This window comes from Ambystoma mexicanum, chromosome 3q, assembly GCF_040938575.1.
Source record: "Ambystoma mexicanum isolate Mex_15411 chromosome 3q, UKY_AmexF1_1, whole genome shotgun sequence".
Classification (NCBI taxonomy): domain Eukaryota; kingdom Metazoa; phylum Chordata; class Amphibia; order Caudata; family Ambystomatidae; genus Ambystoma; species Ambystoma mexicanum.
In genome coordinates this window covers 85,205,533-85,229,407 of record NC_090926.1, presented here as the reverse complement: position 1 = coordinate 85,229,407, position 23,875 = coordinate 85,205,533, and the positions used below count along the sequence as shown (strand labels likewise).

At 44.0% G+C, this 23,875-nt stretch overlaps 1 protein-coding gene across 1 annotated transcript in view; it reads right to left on the bottom strand.

The window, feature by feature from the left end:
• RAPGEF3 (Rap guanine nucleotide exchange factor 3) overlaps positions 1-22,835 on the bottom strand; it is a 764,587-nt gene extending 741,752 nt beyond the window's left edge. The window contains exons 1-2 of the mRNA XM_069653198.1: positions 22,556-22,835; positions 19,650-20,604 (exon numbers count right to left, since the gene is read on the bottom strand). Of these exons, the coding sequence (XP_069509299.1) occupies positions 19,650-19,733 (84 nt within the window). The 5' untranslated portion in view covers positions 19,734-20,604; positions 22,556-22,835. The remainder of the gene's footprint in view (positions 1-19,649; positions 20,605-22,555) is intronic.
• Positions 22,836-23,875: the final 1,040 nt, after the last annotated feature.

Below are 23,875 nucleotides of genomic sequence, written 5' to 3'. Positions count from 1 at the left end.
TGTATTGCAAGAAAGTCTCAGTAACTTCTGTGGTGTATGTTTCATGACCATCAAAATAAGATGCACTCGTGCATATTGAGTTGTTTGGACTCAGTCTTCCCCCAATGGCTTATGAATGGTGTGCCGCATGTTTACCTATTATTATACATGCAAGATTTGAGTTTGTTGCCACCATGCAAATCATTTTTCAGTAAATGTCCTTACTTATGATGAACCATGTTTGTGTCCTAGAGAAAATGTTCATATTCTGTTCCTTTCTACAGTTCAGAGCATAACGGACAAATTACACGGTTTGAAATTGAGGGGAACTGGGAGCTATTTAGCTCCTGCTTCTAGCATAGTAGAGCGGGTTAGCTTGAAACCAACAGCGTCCATGAGCTACATTTGGCTCCTAGCCCTAACTGGTGCCTTCCAAACTTGTAAATGTGACATTAACTATGAGCATTTAAGAATGTTAATAAAGAAGAATTAGAACACATTTAATACACATTTTAACAAAATGGGTCATACAGAATGGACACAAAGTTAAAGGAGCATCTCTGGTAGCTTCTGGTTATCTTGCGGTAGCCCCTGCCTACTGGGTAATGCCCGACACCCAGGAGCTGGTTTTAGCTCCTGCTCATTGAATTTCGATTTCGAACCCTCAAATAAGTGGCATGCATACCCAACTTTCCTTTTTTAAATAATGTGCATGCACTGCTTTTTTTTGTACAAGATATGTTTGTGTTGAATGCCACCATGCATTTGCCTTAGATATTAGCTAAGCTAATATTAGATATTAGATAAGCTTTACCTTAGATATTAATTTGAGTGTCACCTATATTTATTATTACATAGTGCTGTAGTGGAAAAAATGGTTGTTTGATGTTCTGCCCATCTGCCACATAGATGATGGGCAGATAAGGTAAATGCAAGCCACATTTTTCATAATTAATAAGTGTCTTTTAATAAATTTAAATTAACATGCCAATTAATCCAAATACTTAACACCACCACATCCCTCTACGAAGTGGTCATCAAATTCTCAAAGTTTTGACCAATGTTTGCCAATAGGTCCTGTGTCAAATCTTTTTTGGGCAGAGAAAAGATGCTCCAAATCCTTCAGTAAAGTATTCTTTGAATTCCCAACAACCTTTTCACCAATGTAAGAGGCCACTAAATATCCCAGAAAATCCCTGGGCAGAATGCCAAAGTACGCATGGAAATCAGTGCTCCATTTTTGACCAATTTGACTGTGCAAACATTTGCATGAAATGACTTAAAAATATTTTGCTCAAGAACCTGAAACCCCTGGTAATGATTGTTTAGTTCTATTATTTTTTAACAACTTGACTGGTCCTATGTGTCTGAAAATGTACTATTGACCACCCAATTTCCTCAACATTTCCTGTAAAAAAAACACTTAATGTTAAATGAGGTTTAAGGATTTGCAAATTTCCTTTACTAGAATTGCACATGTTCAAGATAACTATTAAGTACTGCAAATTAAAATGTTCTATAAGCAGTCTTAAGTTTACTACATTTCTAATTTGTGTTGTAATCGTTTGTGGACCAACTGAGCGCTGACATGTTTCGTCAAAAAATGGATCTTGCTCACCATTTCATTTGATATGCACATTTTGCTCATTGCGCACAATAGTTTGGGGACCCCTGCATTACTTGGTTACAGACACCCATATATGAGATCAACTTGATCTAGGATAATCATTTTTTTAAAATAGACAACGATCATGAATCAAATTGGAGGACATATGCACCCTTTGTATGCACCATCACAAAGGAATTGTGTGCAATACATTACATTCACACGTTGTTCGCTAACCGTGAAGCACACATATGCTCATAGGTTCTCTTGCCATGCACCTTCAAAATGCATTTGATAAAAGGCATTACCTTGTTCATATCTGTCCTTTGTGAACATCTCTTCAGTTTTAGTGCCATTTTAATGAATATGTCTTGCTTGTGTTCTTTAAATTAAGTTGTCTTGCCAGTTGTTGTATGTCATGGAGAATACTATTTGCCATATTGCTATAAAATGTTTCACATAGAGGTATACTATTGTGCAGACTGTTTTTCCTGAGGAAGTGGGAGGGTGCCAAATATTGATTCACCGAGAGAGTCAAGTGCCTCAGTAATGTTATCCAGATTCAGTTTATACCTCAAAGGCATGGTGTAGGCACCAGGAGGCAGGTTATGAGACAAAATGTTGACACTGGAGTGCAGATAGTAACTACGCGTAACAACTGGCAGTCTAAGGGGTCAACTAGAAAGAATATGTGCCCACTGTTCAGCATAAGGGGAGGCAATGACACCCATGACATACATCTCAGGGTACCCTGCTTCTATGCTTTCAGAGTAATAATCTTTAGCCAGAAATTAAAAGTAAATCCTACGATCAAAACAATCACTGACAAAGCCGACGGGACTCCCTTTTGAGCTAAAAGCGTGTGTGAAATGTAGATGTAGATATGCTATGTGTGTGGATTTGAAGAATCTGCGCGATCACTGCACATTTGTTTTATTGCCAATACGAAAATGTCAAATTTTTCGTTTCTTTGTTTACCTCATTTTGCTGCATATACATATATGTGTGTGTGGGAGGGGGGGGGGTAGATCCCACACAGCCCTCCCATAACCCCACATATTTATTATTAACTTTACCCAGCCCCACACATATATATGCGGCGAACTGGGGCTGTCGAAATTCGACATTTTGGTATGCGCAGTAATGGGATGCGCAGTGATGGCATGATAACGATTTGAACAGGAGAAGAATTAAATTCCCATGAAGACCCTCTAGATCATAAGCAAGAGGCATGCCCATTGGTGAGAAGTCTACAGCCATTATATGCTCACTGTACTTAGTGCTCAAAAGTTAGCCAATACCAGAAGATCCAGGGAGGGTTTCTTCAAGAGAGGGAATCACAGTTGCCTGCTTCAATTTTGCTGGAATACAACCTCTTAAAAGGGAGTCATTCACCGGTTCAGTGACCCAAGGGATCAAAGAGGACATGATTGCTTTAAGAATGGACAAAGGAATAGTGTGCGAGGGGGGGGGCGCATACTTTAAGCGGCCAACTGCCAGTAGAACTTCTGAGGCCAAAAGCAAGTCGGGGAGATCCCATTGAAATCTAATGGAGTCTGGGACCCACACAGGAATGGCAGAACAAGTCAGGGAGAACCAGGGCTCAAAAAGTAAAAGAGTTTGAAACAAGGAGTCGAGGACCCACTTTATAAGGAAGAGGCAATTGCTGGATTTCTGAATTCTACAGTCAAGTCTGGCAGGATAGTGTACCAGACTTGGTGCTATAGTTTTGAGTTGGAGGAGGAAATAAAGGGAAGGGACTCCCCCCCCCCCCCCCCTCCCCCTTTTGACACATGGGAACTGTGTTACTCTGTGTGTTTTCACATCACAAACACTGGCGTAATAGGGGCCCATGCAGCCCCTGCGGTGTGGGGGGCCCCGCTAGCACATGTCCTGGGAGGGGGCCCCCACTTGAAAAAAAAAAAATATATTTTTTTTCACATTTTTTTTTTTTTATTCCCTCTGCCACCATAAAGAAATTATTTCTGTAACAGAAATATTTTTTTTATTAAGGCAGAATAACTACAAAAAGAAACTTTCTTTTTGAAGTCCGAGGGCTCTCCCCGCCCCATGACATGGAAGACCCCAGGCCGGCTGACTCCATGTCATGGGGTGGGGGAGCCCTATGCCTTCAAAAAGAAATCGTTTATTTTGGAAGTCACTCTGCCTTCATAACGAAATGATTTCCGTTATGGTTTGGTCCTTAATGGAAATAATTTGTTTATGAAGTCAGAGTGATAGGGCTCCCCTCAACCCCATGATGTTTGCGTGTGTGAGTGTATGGTGAAAGGGTGCACACAAATGTATGGGTGGCTAGGTGTGTGTGTGTCTACAGTGAAAGGGTGCACACTTAAATGTACGGGTGGCTGCTTGGATGTGCCTGTATGGTGAAAGAGTGCACACTTAAATGTATGGATGGCTGGGTGTGCGTGTGTGTATATGGTGAATTGTGTGTGTGCTTGTGTTCAGGGCTGCAATAAAACCTACAATCCTTAAAATGTTGGGAGAGGCGCTAACTTCACGGGTCGTGGGGCAGGGGCACTCTTATTTTTGTGGGGGCGTCTAACTTTATGCATTTTAATGAGACTATTCTAGTGCTGTGTCAATGTTACAAGCAGTTACCTCTCTACTTTAAGTCTGAAAGAACCCACTTATGGACTGCTGTGAGAATGAGCGGCCTCCTGTTCCCTCTCTACCATTCCAATCACTCCCCTAGCATGCAAGTACTAAACCCACATCACGATTTAAATTGCCTAAACAAATTGGCATGAGAATGCAGGTACTAACAGTTTACTGCTTTACGTTCGTAATTGCTTGGCCATTGTTAACAGCGAAACCCAGGTGCCATTTAGCATTTTTTGTCCTGTTCAGTCCAGCAACTGCTCTGAAGGTCAGCCAGGTTGAGTCAACATAGCCCAAAATTTCAGGGTGGGGGGGCGGGGGCGGGGAGTGCTGAAGCCCAGTCAACTCAATGGTGTTACGCCACTTTTTGTGTTTAATGCCTTTACTTATTGGTAATTGTCATTACTCCTATCCCTATTCTTCTGTGTCCCTGTACTTGTATGAGGCAGTACTTGTGTATGAGGCAATTTGCCTCATACACAAGTACTGGGATGAGGTAGATGTACATTGAGGTAGTGCCTGACTTAGCTACCTGTAATCTTTATTACTCCTAGTGCCAATCTTCCTCATCCCAGTACTTACCTATGAGGCAAGGAGCCTCACACGTAAGCTCTGGGACAAGGAAGAGGGACGTGAAAGTAATTCTGTGCCAAGGAGCTGATTTTGGAGGTTGTGGTAGGGGGTGGGAGAGACAGGGGATGTGTGGGGGCAGGATTGTGTGATAAATCATAATGGTTGTCCATGCCCAGGCTAAGCAGGCATAATATTTGGTATTAGTGGCTAGAGAGGCATTTTGGTGCAGCCAGTCTAGCCATTCCTCAGTTTGGTATGACTTTTTTTTTAACTGTGCATTTCTGATAAAGCGGTCCTGCTAAGTGTAATTACCTGGCCATCCTGGCAGTTGGGTTCTGCCATTCTAGCCATTTCTTACTGCAGCATTGTATATTTTTCTGGGCATCTGTGATAAGATGATATAAGTCATTTATGAATGTGCAAAAGTGTTTCTAGGCATGACAAGATAAGGGTGAGAGGATAGAGCCCTGGGGAATGCCATAGGTAGAGAGAGAGAGAGGTGGCAGAGAGAAAGGGACCAAGTTGGACCTGGGAGGGGCAGTCCAAGAGGAAGGATGTCCACCACTCCAGGACTTGATCCATGATGCCCAAGTTCTCACATAGTCGATTGATAAGGATGGCGTGGTTGGCTGTTTTGAAAGTAGAGGAAAGATTAAGGAGCATTAAGACAGAAGGAATGATGGAATCAAGGTTAGAGAACAGACCTTCACAAATGTTCAGGAGAGCAGTTTCCATGCCTCTGGCAGCTCTGAAGCCAGACCAATGGTCATGGATCCAGCCATGAGATTCATTGTAGAGAGTAAGCTGGGAGATGGCCAGCTTTTCTAAGAGTTTGTCCAGCAAAGGGGTGATGGAGATTGGGTGATAGTTGGCGGGGCAAGCAGAATCAGCAGACGGCTTCTTGAGGAGTGGGTGCACAAGGGAGTGCTTAAGGGGAGAGGGGAATGTTCCAGTGGCGAAAGAGTGATAACAGAAATAGGCCAAGGCTGGAGCAAGGGTATCAATATGGTCCTTGATGGTTCTGGAGGGGCAGCGAAGCACCTGTTTGGATGATACTTTCATAGATCGGACTGGTCTAGAAACCTTGTCAGAGAAAGAGAGGAGAAAGGAGGTGGAGAGGTAGAGATGGCCAAAGGAGGGTTTATAGAGGAAGAGGGAGAGGAAGAGGAGCGAGAGGACAGGATGTCATGAGTATTAGCAGAGAAGTGAGAGGCCAGAGCCATACATAGTGCCTGGGAGGGAACAGGAGTGGAAGATACCGCAACAGGATTGACCAGTTCCTAGTAGATTTTAAAGAGTTTGGCCATGTTATTAGAGGCTGCAGAGACCCGGGCTTGACTGGGTGCTCTCTTCTTGATGAGTGTTATTGCTTCGACTGGCATTTTGGTGCAACCAGTCTAGGTATGTCTAAATGTGGCCTGGCATGGTTTATTGTAATGTTATTACGTGTGTACACTGATCTACATTGTGCATCCAGTGAGACATATGTTCAATGTGGCACGGCATTTTTAATAGCAAAACACTAATGTACCTGTACACGGTTGGTGACTTGCATGTATTGCATTGGTGTTACCCTACAAAACAATTGCAAACACTCTGGCTTTTTAGCCAATTTTTCTCAGAAAGTGGGTTGTATATTGCATGAAAACACATATTTATATCCTTCTCCTAGTACAGTTTGCGGCATAGCCCTCCAGCAGCACGTTTCTGTGTTTTGGGCAAGCATGATAATCTAAGCCGGCCCAGAGTGTGGCACGGCCCGTGATTTGTTGCTGAGTTGGTGGGGGGGCCTCAGCATGGCTCACAGGGGGGGCCCACACATTTTGTGTTACGCCACTGATATTAAATGCGTTTTCCGGTGGGAACCATAATAATTACGCCAGTGTAAATAAAGAAACATCTCTTTCTCTCTGATGCAAAAAACAGCCTGATATCTTCCAAAGTCATCAGAGCAAGCATGACTTTAAAGAACTATAACGTTGTTTCTATTCAGCGCCTTCTCACAGACTCCAAACCACGAGGGCTGGACAAAAATGGACCTGGAAATGTTGTCTAAGTGGCCCACTGGGCGAGTGAATGCAGCGAGCAAGACCCAACCCTGTAGATAATGCTTGAAGGGGTCCCCCCCCACCCCAAGAGAAAATTGGGGGAAAATGGGTCCAATGGTAAAATTGAAAACACATATGCCCCTGTATAAAGATTTAAAGTAGTTAAACATGTGAATGATATATAAGAGTTGCTAAGAGTGAGGAATAACATATTGGAAGCTTTATAAATAATGTCTTTGCTTCAAATGGATGTGGGGGAGGAAGAGGGACTGAAAGAATATGACAGTGTATAAAGTAGGGGCAGAAATTCAGGCTACCCACACAAAGAGGCCCATGGTTCAGAGGCCCACCGGGAACTATGAAGTTCCGGTGGCCCAGTCCACCACTGCAAGCCACGCTATTATTATTGAGGCGTACTTCCAATAAACACCTTCTTTGGCATCTCTCGCAAAGCCAGGTATCCATAAAAGTTATGCTGAGTGAGTGGCCCCTATACAAAATAGTTGCCGGCCAAACCAGGATCAACTCTTATCTGTTTGTGGAGACATGTCACTGACTTCACCAAAACGCTGATTGCCTTCAGACAGTGGCACCCCCCAGACATTTTTTATAGGGGTGGCCTGATGAGGCCACAGGAAATCTTGGGGGGGGCACACCAAATCAAAAACATAACTGAATTTCTGGGGACTGGGTCCAAAATACCTTCAACTTTCCCTCCGTAAATACCTTCCCACTCAAGCTCTTCGCTCCTCCGCCTCCAACTCCCTCAGGGTCTGTCGCTTCTCCAAGCAACGAGTTGGTGGCAGATCTCTTTCCTCAGCAGGGGCCTCCCTCTGGAACAGCCTCCCTGCCACTCTGAAACTTGAGGAGAACCATCTCCGGTTCCGGAAGCACCTCAAGGCCTTCCTCTTTGCTTCTACCTTCGCTCCCCCTCTCCCCTGCTGATCTGTCTGCTTTGGCACAATGCATCTGCTTTTCCCACTGCTTTCGGGCCCATGTCCATGCCCACCCAGCCACTCACCTGCACTGCCCTTGGCAGCACCTGCACTTGGGTCTGTATCTGTTGCCTTACAGTCCCCTTACCTGAACTTACCAGAAACCCCTTGTCTGCGCTCAAGACCTGCACTTGCCACCTTGCTGGCTGCACTACCTTTAGTTGTGTTGTACCCCTTGCTCAGCACTTTCCACTTTTCCCCTCTCCCTTGCATTTTCCAGCCTTCCCTCCCCCCTGCACTTGCACGTTCTCAATGGCACTGGGCCTAGTAAGATCGTTGTTTTGTCTTCCCTTATTCCCCTCCCTTGCCTCGTCGGCGCTCTGAAACATTTGTGTTTGAGCACCATACAAATAAATATTATATCATATCATAGCGAAAGAATCCTCCAAATCCTCACTCAGTTTTTAATTGCCAACATGTCTATCGAATATGGTGCAATCAGCAGGGTTTGACTTATGTAGGACTAGAATACTAGATGTTTCTTGCCATTGGACTGCATTTACAATGCAAATGCACCCAGTAGTACATTTTACGCATTGGTCTCCAGAAAAGAATCTTAGGGAAGTCAGGTTGATGGTAAGATGAGGGTCTACCAAAAGACTTAATTTCAGTTTCTGAAATGGCAGCTCTTCTGCTATCCCCAATTTAGTTTCAGAATGTTACTTGTAAGTTCAAGCAACACATCTTTCCTTTACCATTTTCTGTTTTGCTGAGAATACAACCCAGGTAAAGTCACCACCTGCCAGTGTGTATACAAAAAAACCCAGGCAGTTCAAAAGTTATACTTTCTTAGGAATACTCCTACTCTTCAGGTAGTGTGTGGGACTGGCCATAGGAATTAGCATGGCCATGGGCAGTCAGTGGGCTGGTAATTAAAACACCCTCAAGAGTCCCTCCTCACAAGTCCTGTCCTTCCTAATTTTACTTCAGTTCAATAGTTTCAGCTTACAGCAAAAGTTTTAACTAGACTGAAGTAAAACTAAGGTAAAAGTGAACCTCTCTGGTCAGTTGGCCCTCTGGTCCTTGGCTGCTCTGTTGAACTCTCTTCTGGTCCTTGTCTCCCTTGCAGGTGAACCTTTGGTCCATCCCGCCTTTGCTCTTTGGCTCTCTGGTGAGTTGGTGGCAAAAACAAGAAGCAAAACACTTCTCTTTTCTGTCAATCATACAAACAACTACCTTAGCTACCTGAAGCGCTCATAACCACTGCTCCACACAGCTGGCAAAATATCTAAAACGTTCACCGTACAGAGCCATATCTTTTAAGATCTGCAAACATCAATGTTGTAACAAAGCAATTTTGGCCTGATCCCTCTGCTACTGCATTCGTCCACCAACCCTATTACTTGCAGATTCTGAAGCTCCTAGAAAGTGTGAAAATGGCAGATGGTGTGCAATGAAAGACTCAATATCATAGCTTAACAGGACATTGCAGAGTGTGAGGCAGTACTCTGGACAGCACAAGCAACTTCAGTGGTTGGGAGCAACAGGGGAGAAAATGTAATGTTGGTTTAACCAAAGTTAGTCTGCTATACTAGAAACTCTGGTGCACTGACTGGCTGGTGAGACTGGTCCTCATTACGACTTGGCGGTACCGTATGGGGACAGTGCCAGTAAGTCACCGGCACCGTCCATACCGTACAACCAAATTACGAGTTTTACTCGCGGGTGCCTGACAGTCTGCCAGGTTTGACCTGGCGGGCTGTGCGGCACCCGCGAGTGAAACTTGCGAATGCACCGGCACCGTTGTAAACAGTGCCGGTGCATCCATGCTCCTCATCCCCACTCTGCCTATGGGGCAGAATGGGGTTGAGGAGCCCGGTAATACCACCACCTGCGAATGGGCAATTACCAGCCCATTCAACTCGTAATGGGCCGGGTTAGTGCCCATTCACGGGTGGCGGTGCCGGTAGCGAGGTTGTGGGTAGCCGTGCCTGCCATAGAGGCACGGCTACCGCCAACCTCGTAATGAGGCCCACTTTCTACCTGTCAAATCAAGTGATTGGAGACTAGGGGGGAGGCCAGTGCAGCAATCATGCAATGATACGTGACAGTATTGGAGCCACTAGCAGAGGAGCACCAGGGTACACCCATGTGTCCCTACACTTATTAAAACTGTTCTATTGTAATGGCGAAACATAATCACTGATAAGCACTCCAATTTTTGCAGTTGAAGTCAGGGTAAGATTGCATTATTTGCCCAGGATCACACGCTTATGCTAAACAGCAAAGCAGGGATTTTAACGCACTCTCCAATTTAGGCACAACCACCTTCTTTCATGCTTTACTTGGAAGAAATAATAAAGTTTTGGGAGTTGAGGCCTACAATAATACTGTCTTAGAGTTTACGTGCAACATACACAAATTGCATAATAAAGCATCATGACAACATGTATATCCTCTATAGCCGGTGAAGTGGCACAGCGAGTAGAGCGCTTGCTTTGACATCCGTGCAGAGCCTGCTAACGCAGGTTCGAATCCTGGCAGGGCCAAACTCCGCCTTTCATCCTTCCGAGGTCGTTCGTAGCTATATAAATGGCAAATTATTATTTTTTATCCTTATAGCAGCATGTTGAGATAAAATAATATCAGAGTACCTTTATTTTCCACATCCTGAATGTTAAACTTTAAGATGCAAAAGGCAAACTATCTATTTATTACCCATTTTATTTTCAGCGCTTTAAGACGCACAATAAAATACGTTGTGTAGTAAACTCACTTAGGTTTGGAGATTCGTCACAAACCTCCAGCGTGTTATGTACGGTGTTAAGAACATTCAACTAAGGACATTAACGCAAACTTTACTTTAATTTTATGCTTTCAATTAAATGAAACGTGGGGCTTGCCTTCCTTGCAGCAGAGTTCCTCTCAAGCCCTGTGACCGCCAGCCCCTGGTGATGATGGTCCAGCGGCCTTGCAAGCAATTGCATGGGTACATCTGATTGGCATTTTGCAAATCGGAAAACGAGCTGTGTATTGATCTGATCTGTAGAGATAAGATCAGATCAGTTCGTTTTCCAATAGTACTTGCTTAAGGCCTCCAGGCAGTCACTGGACTGGAGAGGACTGCTGCAAGGCAAGCCCACGTTTTGTTCTACTGAAAGAATACTGAACACCAGCATTTTTTTCAGTAGGATAAAATGTTAGGAGAGGCACCCAGGCACTTATGCAGGCTGCCCATGGGAAGCTATGTAAATAAATTAGCTTCTAAATTGGTCGGGTAAAAAAACCAAAAAATAAAACACATACCTTTCTTTCTGTGCTGTGCTGCATCACAACAGCACCAGACATGGCCAGTGTGACAACACTACACATGCAATTAGCCCGATCCTCTGAGCCGACAACACCCTCCTGTCTTCAGCTTTGTTCTTCCTCACAGAAAGATCTTCAGTAATAATCTTCTGCACTCAGGAGTCCACACTGGGTCGTGATGGCTCAGGCTGGCTGGGACACTTTAATTAAATTAGAGGTTTTATAATGTGTAGCAGTAGCCCTACATGGAGGACTGCGCTGCAGACACCTGTAACTCTCTCTTTCTGACTTTCTATGCGTTGGGCACATCCAAGCAGCCCCGGGCAAACTCCGCCTCCAGTCCCAGGCACAGTGGAGAATGCAAAACAGAAGCAACTGCTACAGCCCTGCAAGCATTGTTTGTGCACTGTACACGTGCACAACTTCAATCGATGTACCGTTGCAAACGAGATAACGGTTATTTCATGCGAATGACATTTATAACGGTATGCTGTTACAACCCTACACTGAACTGTGCATGTTATTGTCCATGCACAGTTCAGTGCGAAAAAAAAAAAAAAGGTGTTGCTTGCTTTTTCGCAGGGTGGCCAATTGGGGGGGGGGGCAGCATTTCTAGAAGGGTGGCCGTGGCCCCCCCTGGCCACCCCTTGGCGGCGCCCCTGCCTTCAGAAGCACCAGCCTATCAGGAAATCCCCCAATGTTCCTACTGGATTTTGTACTTGCCAATACAAGTGTCTCCCTTGTGGATTTGGGGTTAGTTTCAACTCCTAATTATCTGTCATTTCCTTGCTTATTGTGTAAGCAGCTGAGTGTTGTCACAGCAAATCTGACCTCAGATGTACATGGGATTGTAAATGAACAAAGAACGCTGGCGTTGGGCAGAAAACGTCCTTCCGTTTCTCTAAAAACAGTAAAAGGAACACGAATTAGCTCTGCCCCCAGCAACATCACATCACGCGCGCGACAGCCCCTCACAACACCAAGCTTAAAGCCAAGCTCTCGAGTTTTCCCATGGCGAGATTGAGCAACTCTTCAGGTCCTTTCTTTCTGCTACGCAACTCGCTGTCACAGACGCATTAACCCACTGAGTTATAGTACAACGGATGATAAAGGCAACATAATTTAACATTATCTTAACATTTATATGGGTACTCTGTTAGAATAACCATTAACAAATACCCTACAATAAAAGAGTTAATTGAATATAATTTTTATTTAAAACCAAAGAACAAGGAATGCAGCTTTAATCTGCCATTAAGGGGGCTGAAAGATCCTTTCTACTCTAATAAATCACACAATTTACAATGTGATATTTCCTCTCCTTTGGTGCTTATTATCTATGTTTCCTTGGTGTTGAGAAGCCGCTGTATTCTGCAGCAGGCGGGCACTTGGAAATATCCTAAAATTGATACATTTCCTTTCACCCAATGCAATATTAGTAGGTTTTCAACCTCATGAGAAATTGAAAGGCATGCATCGCCTATAGGATTCGAATCTGTGACCCACATGCCACACCTCTCTCTCTGTCACTGCCGCCTAACCCAATGGCAGAAGGGATGATAAAGCTAGCCACCTCTTTACATTACCTAGACAGTTTTAATGGTACATTGTTAGAATAAGAATACATTTTAAATATCGTTAATCGTACTATTTACAATTTGAAAATACAGAGTGACTATAAATGACAGATATTCTATAGGGTAAAGGCTTAGACACAGCCTGAAGTAAGAGAAAGGGAGGACCCTCTTAAGAAGTGCACATAGTGTAACTTTCAAAAAGTGAGAAAACAATTGATATGACCATTTTTAAATATGTAGAAGAGGGGATACTTTGTGTGGTAGGAGGGGTTGCAACGCATTGTCACAGTGTAACACTATCTTGTTTGACAATTAGCTGTTTATGTTATTTGAAATTTTACAGCGCCTATTGCCATCGTTATGGATTTGAGGCACTGTGGTGGGTGAAGGCCCTTCGGAAGACTGTCGTCTGTGCAAACATGAAAATAAAAAAAAGACATTCCATTCCATGTGAATAGTAATTAGAATTCGGCGACTATTCAATACTAGCACATCTGACTAGTTTAAAACATTATAAAAATCAGACAGAACAATGGGTTCATGCACAGCGAGGACTGCTATGATAGTGTGACAGCTGGACTGAATATTTTGTGGGACTCAGCTGTAGCCTATGTTTTGTGGGGCAAGAGGGGGAATGGTTATTACACATGTTCTGTCAACCCCTAAGGCAACTGTCTACAGTTGAGGGCTCTGCTATACTTTACTTGAAGAACACTTGCACACTGAATGACATGCAGTTGCAGGGCAATTACATGCACAATTGTCAGATATGTCAAAGATACATTCAATGCATGTCCTCTTGTTTGCATGATTAGGTTATTGTGGTAAAAATGTTATGTACTGTATACAAACGTGATGACAGTAATACACAGCCATCTATGGAGAAATGTACCACCCTGGTCCTCCATTACATCACCACTCTCCAATAATCCAGGTGCTCTACAGAAAAAACACTTGCTCCTAAACCCTCCAACCCCCACCTGAATCCTGAATATCCATGTTCTGTCCGTAGGAGTCCTGTGCGCCTGACCTTGAGCTAGTGGGAATTTTAGCGAGTATCATGTTCCTGTCGGTATCCTGCAATCCCCCTACCGCCACCCCAAGCCTAACGCTAAAACCACAAGAACATTGATAACAAGAAATCAACATGCACGCGTACTACTCACATCAGACACACATTGCAACAAACATCCACCCACCGGGTAGACCTTTGGATATCCTCAGTAACAAATCACAGTTTCATATGAGGAACGTATAAGTGGCAATATGTCAGCAGGAATGGCAAGGCAACAGCATTGTGAAACATCATTCAGAAACATACTGTATGAAAAGCAACATATAAATGAGTATATATGAGTCAAGAGCATGAGCGTAAAACAGAGCTTCACATATAGTAATATAAATGTTTGCGCTGTATAGGACCTTACTTGCACTTATATCCAGCTCAAACAAGAACCAACAAAGGCTATCATTTAGGTTTTTGTGTAGTTAATAAATAGGCATTTGTGAGGCACCTCCAGCAAAAAGCCTATGGTAAATTCTCCACTATATGCCCACAAATTGGTGGATTTACCATGCAATATTGATGCTCACAGTAAATCTGTAAAAAATCCCATGGAGCACTATGGACTTCAAAAATACAACCAATTGTAATCCTGTGGTAATGCCTCAAAGGGAGGTGTACCGCAGATTTACTGCCAAAATCATAATGAGGCCCAATGTCTTCAAATTGGCAGGTCGTGAACCCTGCGAAAGAGAAGCAGCTTGCATTCGAGGGGGTTACTATGCAACAGCAGCGTAACAGTGCCAACATTGCATTTCATAGGGGCTTGGGCACAGGCCTTCTGTGCGACTACTGTGGGTGCAAATTACCTAATTATGTCACTGCCATCTTTCACACCTGTAAATGGAACAAGCAGTACTCTGGCCTTTGCAGGGACCACGGAGGCACTGTAAGGAGGTGTGGCATGGAGGTATCTTCCTGTCCTGTTGTTGCCTAGCATTATTAGCTAAAACGGAAGCATTCAGACAGCTACTGCTTTGGGGTACTGGCATTTTTCAAAGATGGTCAACAATCACTGATATGTTTCCCCATCATTAGAGATCATCATATCCTTTTTTTTTTATAATATTGCTTTTTGTATAGCACCGAATTACACAAACAAATGATGTGGCTCACCGAAACATAGTGAAAATCTAAATCTAGTGCTTAGTCCCTGGCTCTTATCTTAGACATTAAAACAAAATGTAAAGATTAGACAGAACCAAAGTAATCTAGTACCCTCGGGACAGATAACCTACCCAATCCCCAGCACAACTATTGTTTAAAAAGACGAGCATACTCGGCCATGGCACTTAAGGAGTTAAATATCCCATTGGAAGAACGTAAACAATACCAGGGGAAAGTTCCATGCAGGCCCAGTGGACTAGTTATTATGCAAGTGTAGGGAGCCAAGCCTTTCCTATGAACTCAGAAGCACAGCACATCTACCTACCCAGGAGGCAGTAAGTGGAGAGCCCTGGCTATAGCGGCAAAGCATAATGGGCCTCATTATGAGTTTGGCAATGCTGCCATTACTGCAACCGTTTTGGTGTTGGACCCGCCACACTATGGGATTCCATTATTCCGTAGTAGGGAGTCGTGTATGTCTTTATGGGGGATTGCAGGAAATACCACGGGGGGTAAGTAGACCAGTGATAATTCCTGCATTTTCTAGAGGAAACACTGCCAGTCACATGTCGGTGATATTTGCTCCAAAATGTCCTTGCTGCTTGTAATTTGGTGTAGCAGTAAGAATGGTGGTAATTCGGTTACCGCCTACAAAGGAAATTCCTACAAAGGAAATTCCCAAAACCTGTGACAGATTCATGAGATAAATACATATTTATTTTAAACAACATCACGAATTGTGCAAAAATAAAAAAAAACAGCAGCAACAACAACAGAAAACTATAATTCAACAAGGATCAAAACAGATTTGACATTTTCTAAGTGGCAACAATAAAGATATACATGTAACCCAAATTAAAGAATAGATTAATTAACACGCCATCATAATTGTTACCGTCATTTGTTACCGCTAACGGCACACACTTAAGGGCCCACAGTTATTCCCTTAAAGTAATTTTACAGACAGATATATCACACCTCTTCTCTTTTAATATTACTCCCTGAAGCAATGGCATTTGTGTAATATACCGAATTGGGGGCGCAAGGGTACAATTGAGGGTTATCATTTTGCCTAGTGTACATAGAATTGTTTATGATTTTACATGATTTAAGCCACATGCGTGAATCCCTTTTAATTTTATAACAAACAACTGTAAAAAATGCACATAAATTGAACCATAGCCAACACAAGTGTGAAATAAAGAACATGTCGTTTTTAAGCATTCAATCATGCAATTAAGAACGATATGATAGATAACTCATTTATAACGCGCCTGTACCCAAGTGTTTCTAAGCGCGACAATTGATACACGAGGAAAGCTGACCCGTTTGCTAACTTTGCATTTTTGAAAAACACCTTTGTGTTGCCTCATGCCAAACAATGTATATTCCATTTTCTGGTAATATATTTGTTATGGGGCTTTCTAGTTCAGAAATATCAACTTGGAAATGTTTGGGTACACTAATGCACACCAATTTGAGTCATAAAGCACAGCTGTGTGAACATGTAACACTGACTGGAGTGGAATGTGTCCAACCTGTGATAAAAATATGCAAAGGCTTTTTCATTCTGACCAATTCAAGGCCAGGGGTCTTTAGGCCAACCACCATCAGGCCTGATTCACAAAGTTGTGTTCAATCGGTAGATGCCATTGAAAAACACTTTGAGAATCAGGCTGTAGTTGTCTCCTTGGGTCAGCACGCTGAAAGAAAGGATGTTGTCATCACCATCATCAAAAACAAAAGTGCTGAGAACATTTTAAAGACAGAAGGCCTAAGTTACAAAGCATTTTTCAATGGGATTGTGCCATTGTAAATAGGGGTGTACCGAACTTCAGCTTCGAGTAAGTATTCTGCCGAATTCTGGCTAAAAAAAAAAAATAACTATTCGGCTCTTGCCGAATACTCTGACATTCGCATTTGAATACAATGCAACATGAACTCAGACTTCAGTTTGCAAAACTGAATAGAATTAGACCAGACAAATTGCTATCACACAGCTGAAAATTATCTTATATTGTAATTTGCTCTTTAGGACATGTTTTGTTACAGATTCTTTGACATTAAAAGATGCTCATCTTTATACTTAGCCTGTAACAATACAGGAAAATCTTTTCTTTTGGCAAATGTTTATATGCAATGTGCACTTATTTCAATTGGAAAAGACAAACTGAAAGAAATATGCATAGATACTTTCAGTTCCTGTCATGTCACTTCCCATTGCATACGTCATATTCCGCCCTTTTTTAAGGACGTGAGTCCTGAGTTTAACATTATCTGATACTTTATCAGGAATGATAAGTTGCATATGTTTTTGCATGTGAAAAGTAAGCAGAATTTGTTTGGGTGGGGTGAATAGTTGTGAGATGGACTTCACGCATTTAAGATTTCCTCTTGACTTGTGTCCTGCATGAGCCGACATGAACCATTTTATACATTTCTATGTGAGCTGCAAAGAAGTTTCACAACTAGACTGCATCAACTTTGCAACTGGATAGAGAATGCAATGCCTCTGATTCACAAAGGCAGTGCTTTTGCATTTGTGAAGCCTCCTACTTTAACTGGCACTGAATATACAACAATCTCCTGTAAATTTGGTCCCTTCATTTTGGTTAAATCTGCTTTTTTCTGGCTTTTAGACTTTAAATAAAGATGCTACATTAATTACAATGAGGAGAAATTAAAGTATAGAATGCATTTAAAATGTTGCTTTATTTGTTTTTTTAATAAGTGTGTTTTTGAAGTTTGGAACATGATTTACTAAATGAAGCAACTATTCGGCTTCATATTCGGCTTCGGCTGAATAGTTGAAAAACAATTCGGTATTCGGCCGAATACTAAATATGCTATTCGGTACAGCCCTAATTGTAAAACATTTTTGTAAATCTGCCCCAGAAACCGCTGGAACCGCATGAGAGCAAATAGTTCCTTAAGGAGGTAAATAACCTGAAGTTGAAAGGAAATGAAAGCGCGTCAAAACCCCTGGGATGATTATTATGTTATGTTAGGTGATATTTTTATAGAGCTTTCTGCCATTGGTATGCCCTTGAAGTCTTGCGGTGGATGAACTCCCTTAGGAAGTCTGAGCGAGCCTGTAAATGACAGGAAGTGGTACAACATGTGCGTACACTTATTGTCAAATCAAGGATAGGCAGGGAATGGCTAGGTTTCAAGCAACAGATCATGTTGCAGAGACATGAGGAAGAGTTCCGTGTCAGAGTCTGTGTGACAGCGGGACCACATTCATATCGTGGGATTTAGCTTTATTCTAGGGGTCACCACATGAAAAGGCCGAGAGTGATGTTGATCAAATGCAATAGCTTTGGTCATGCAGTGCAAGTTGCAATGCGTGGGCAGGAGTACTCTGTGAGAGGCTATGTGACAACTGGGCCAAATTTTGCATGGGACTCAGCTGTATTCTAAAGGGATGCAGCGAGAGTGAGGGGGGGACAGATTAAATAAGAAGCCTATCAGTCCCTAAAATGACTGATTGTGGTTGTGGGCTTTGCTGCGCGACGTGTGCAGGAGTCTCGAGCAATTAAGTGAGCATTAGACCCAGGCCCATGAGTTTTAGGTGTAGATCAAGTACAGCACGTCTTCGGAGGGGAGTCAACAAGGCAGCTTGTCCGGGTCAGAGTCCTTCCATGTCAGACTAGGTCTGAAACACAAGGACTCTGCCTCAGGATTAGCATTTCCCAGAGGACTCGGCATGCCAGGAACTTTACCTATTCCCTAAGAGTTCAGCACACCTGTAGTCCAAAGAAAGAAACGGGCTGGCTAGACTGGAAGGACTCGATTACCCTGCCAAAAATGCTATATTTCTACATATACCAAAGTGGTGAAGAGAAAGGACTAAAAAAAAACGATGTCCTTAGCAGTGGAGTAAATGGAGGCAGAGTGGGTAGTCATTTTGTCCACGTGCAGATTATGCAAATATTTGCTTGTGGCAATCAAAGACAAAAGCAAAATAAAAGAATCTGGATTGAGTGTTGTGCTCAGTTTCATCACTGGGCATGGCAGGATGTGGGGTTCCTCTCCTGCTGGGTTCAGACTTGGTAAAGTGTTAGCAGGCATCTTGCAAAATACACAAGATCTGCTCACTTCAAAGTGGGAAGGCTACCTCGTCAATGGACCACCTGAGCCTTGAATGGGGCGTGGCGGTGGGTGGATATGGAAGTAGTAAGGGGAAATGGGAGATCCTAAAGCAGAATGCTGCCAAGCCCCTCCCCCCCCATTCCTGGTGTAAAATGTGTTGTTCTGAGGGACATGGGGATGGGTTTGGCTCCCTCGCTTTGCTCTTTGTGGGAATTTCTGCCCCTGTAGTGAAAATTAAAAGTTGACAATCCAATGGTTGGTAGCAGGGACCCGCTGGCACTCAGACAACTGTTGAGAGCAGAGTTGAGATCCCAGCTGTCCATGCCACCCCTGTCAGCATATTCCTAGCCTGTGCTTTCATTGTCTTCTCTCATGTTACCAAGCTACTCTTAGCCAGATTTACAAACGCATTTTTCAATAGGAAAGCCCCATTGAAAAACCTGTTGTAAATCAGGCACTGTGCGTTCCCTCCTTGTGCAACATGTGGTATGCCTTTGAGATATATATAGGCCCTGATTCACGGAGCGTTTTCCAATGGGGTTTTACCATTTTAAAATGCTTCTGTAAATTAGTCCTATAGTGTATAAATTCGGCCCACCAGCTTTTCAATGGTCCAACGGCATCTTCCCCGTGGAATGTGAAACTGTCCTGAATATCTCAACGGTGCTCAGATGGGCGAATGAAAACAAGAAGCGACTAAAGATGTATATCATTTTGAAAAACATGCATCCCTACCCATCGTATTCCTTGGATCCTTGGCTGGTCGCCGGCGTCCCGCTCCAGGTGGATCTGATAGGTGTAACTCCGGAAAAAGTGCATTTTGGCGTCCGTTTGGGGAGGGCGCGAGTTCAGTCTACATCGCCTCCTTAGAAATCACATGGGAAGGCCTAGTGAAATCTGGGCGGCACTGATGTTCGAAGACAAAGGTTCCATGGCGCCCTTTCTAGCGCCGCAACCTGGTGGAGCACCGAAAGGGCAGATTCGCCGGCTGATCCCATCCCATTGAACCTATGTCAATTGCATGCCCGTACAGTGGCAGAGTGCGTTGAACCAATAGCTGGCCTAACTTAAAGACACGTTGTTGGCATCACCCCTACAAAAAAAACCTTTTGTTATTTATTTTCTGTTGGTGTTTCAATGCACCACAGGTGCGATGGGCGTTTTACTGTGATCTGCTCCAATGTGAAGTCGTGGTCCTAATTTTCAAATACTGATACGTCAAATTCCGTGAGATTCGCGGGCTCCTCTTCCAGTTATGTCTCTTCTATTTCTGCAGGTGACGGCAGATAGCAGCTTCGTGTTGAAAAAGAAACCGGTTTTATAACTTGTATGAATTGTCCATGTTATTATATTAATTTCTTCACCACTTGGCCGTCACCTCCAGTGGCGCTGATCAGCCACGGTGGTATGCAGCTGCATGGCCTGTAGCCGGACGGGTTCGTGTGGAAAACAGAAAATGACCCTTTCAACCTCCCTGCGTCTTTACGCGCTGGACGTCTCTGCGCACTCTGGCGCAGTTGTCTGGCGCTGAAGATAAGGATGCGGGAGGCGCACTCCAGTCTTATCCAAAGCAGAAGAGGACGGAAAGTTTCACACTTTTTCTTTCCCGTGTGCTCAAACAATGCTCGTCGGATTTCTAGGTAAACACGCTACCCACACGTACATAATGCGGCGTGCACTGGAACGGCCGCTGAAGGGAGAAAAGAAAAGGAAATGTTAGCAGCGGCTCCTTGTGACTGCGGTTTCCTGCTCAATCCGACCACTTCCAAGCGAGAGCTGGAGGGAGGGAGAACGCGGACGCTGCGCGGCGGATTATTCTACGCGGGGCGGGCCTTCTCTGCTCCATCTCTGCCTCCCAACTATATGCCCTGACACATTCACGCCCTAACCGCTGCTGCGTCCCCCAGGAGCCCGCTCGCTCCCCCGCGATAGCTCTTTCTTCGCGTCAGCCACTCTCTGCGACTCCAAAATAAGCCTCTCTGCTTCGCATGCAACAATGGTTATGCTTTTTAATTTAACGAGCGCTTTTCTATACCTTGAAACATTCTGTTTCACTCGAAAAAGTCTCTGATGTAATCCAAGTCTTATTCACATACAATCACCTCCTGTTTTACCACAATATTGCCATGCTACATCTCACTAACTCTCGGTTTTAACAAATTGGCCTCCTCATCTCGCTACCTCCCTGCTTTACCACAATAGTGCCACGCTTCATCCCGGTACCGGTCTGTTTTACTACACTAGTGTTAAACTCCCTTCACTGCCCCTCGGTTTTACAATAGTGCACTGCTTCTTCTCAGCAGCTCTCTGTGTTTTACCTCAGTGGTGCTGTCCTCATCTCAATACGCCCCTCCCTTTTACCACAGCGTTGCTCTACTTCATCCAAGCACCGATCTGCTTTACCACAATCAATACCCCTGTTTTAGCATAATAGGGCGCTGCCTCACCTCAGAATCACTGTTTTACCACAATTGTACGCTCTTTCAAAACCACCTTGTTTTTACCACACCGGTACACTGCCTCTCTCTGTCTACCAACATAGTGCTCTATTTCATCTCAGTGCAACGCTCTGCTTTACTACAATAGTGGCCTCCACCTCTCAATACCTCTCTGTTCTACCACGATTGCTTATTCGCAACCCCCCTTTTTTGCCATAATAGGGCTGTGCTCCATCTCAGTATATCTCTTTATTTTACCGCAATATGAGTCTCTTCCTCTCAATATCCCTCTGGTTTACCATAGTATTGCACTGATTAAACTCAATACCCCCCTCTTTTTACCACAATATTGTCCTGCTTCATCCCAAAGCCTCGTCCTGCTTCATCCCAAAGCCTCTTTCTGTTTTACCACAAGTCTTCTCTTCTCCACACTTCTGTTTTACTACAACAGTGCAGGGCATCATCTCAATACTACCCTCTTTTTACCACAATAGTGCTGTGCTTCATCTTATTAATGTTCCACTTAAGCAAGACCCATTCACTTGGATACCCCTCGCTGTGTAGCTTCAGGGACGCCCCTGCTTCATGTGAATACAGCTTTTCCTACTTAACCCATGTACACTGTGTTCTCCACCTTAATAACTTAGTTCTGCTTCACCTAAACGACCCACCCTACACCCCTTCTATAATACGCTACCCCACATCAATCACTCTTCCTGCGTAACCAGATCGCTTCAAGGAACGCATGCTCTACTTAACCTAAAGCACTATTTATTTACTTCACAGCACTAGCTTTCTGTGAATCTCGTCAATGGCCCCCTCTGCCACCATCCACACGTGTCAATTAAACTAAACACCTTACCGCTTTGGATAGTTCGAGAAAACCAAACGAGACAATACAATTTGAGTGAGCACAGTAGAACCCCATAACATAACGTCAACACATCAGTTCTTTCCTATAACTCGGCCAGTACCCCTGCGCCCATCAGCCAATATCCCCCACACCCCCCTGCAGTAATTCCACTTCCCGTTCTCTCTCCTTGTTCTCACGAGTGTCTGCTTCACCCCAATCTCCCGCGTCTTCAATTGGTGAAGGCACATACATACATACATACAGCACAGCACGCCTCTCGTCTTCGGCTCGGTAACTCTCACACTTTCTCGCGCTGTCCCACGTCACTCCATCCCTGGTGCACGACTCACCTCAGCGCCCGACTCTGCTTCTCATCCGGATCCTGTGGTCCGAGCCAGGGCAGCCAGCAGCCGTCTTATCGGCACGGGGAAAGTACTGCCGACCCAGTGCAGAGCTGAACAAATATTTGGCAGGTGACCTGCCGCAGAGGAGTTCTCGTCCGCCTCCGGAGCCGAGCTGGGAGGGACACACCCCTCCGGAGCCGGGCGCCGCCCTTGTGCAGCCTGAACGCGGCATGTTGCCTGGTCGTTCTCCAGCACAGCCCGGCTCGGGGCAATTCGCCGTGTCTTGGCAGCAGATGCTGTCACATTCTTGAAGAGATGTCGTGTCACGCTGTGCTGAGGGAGGGAGGCATGCCGGTCGTCTCTGTGGGACAGGAGCGGTGCTCTCGCGCACCTGCCTGTTTAATGTAGGTCACGGTCTGCAGGCAGCAATAATGGGAGAGGCGCAGCCGGTCCATGCTTTTGCACAGTTTAAACTCTCCCACAGTGGCAGACACCCTAAACCGTTCCTATTGTCCTCTTCAAATGTATGTTTTCTCTTCTTTTTCACCTATTTAGCTGCAAAAAAGAACAGCTCATAACTACCTTAACATTTATTTGAAAATATGTTTTAAACATCATTTAGAAATATAAATATGACTTAAAATACTCATTTTAAAACTACGAAAATAAATCATAATAGGTCAAAGCAGGTTCCTATACCTATTTCTTGTAAGAAATCCATGATTCTTATGTCTAAATACATTTTTTTAAAAATTATTCTGCTTTAACAAAATACTTCTACAATAAGAAATCTAATGCCAAGTCTATGAAACGGATGACATGATTCTAAACATGGGTGCTAGTGTCACCTACTGGGGAAGAACAGTATTGTCCATCATCTTCATTTTATTGACTTTAGGTTCAGAGGAATAAGGTCCGGGAGCTTCGACATATTGTTAGTCCCTGTTGTGTTAGTGTTCCGGCTAGCCCCAGCCCACTTCAAGCTCCGATTATGAGGAATATGAACAATCCGAGAATTATTTGTATTATTTTTATGGTATTTATTGAGCGCCAACGTAGAGCTTTGGGAAAGCAACAGAGCGCTTTACGATCATAGCCGGAACAGTACAGTGAGGCAACCAGAGAAACCAGGGAACTGGGATGGAGCAAAGGGGTTAGGGATGGAAGGCAACTTGGCAGTAGGGGAACTACAATAAATCAGTAAAGTAAACACTGGGGAGCAGATCACCCAGTCACAGGTAGGGTAGGGCTGTGTGGAGGGTGTCTGAACCTAGGCATTAGGGAAGAGTCATTCCTTGAAGACGAGGGGGTTCAGTTCCTACACAG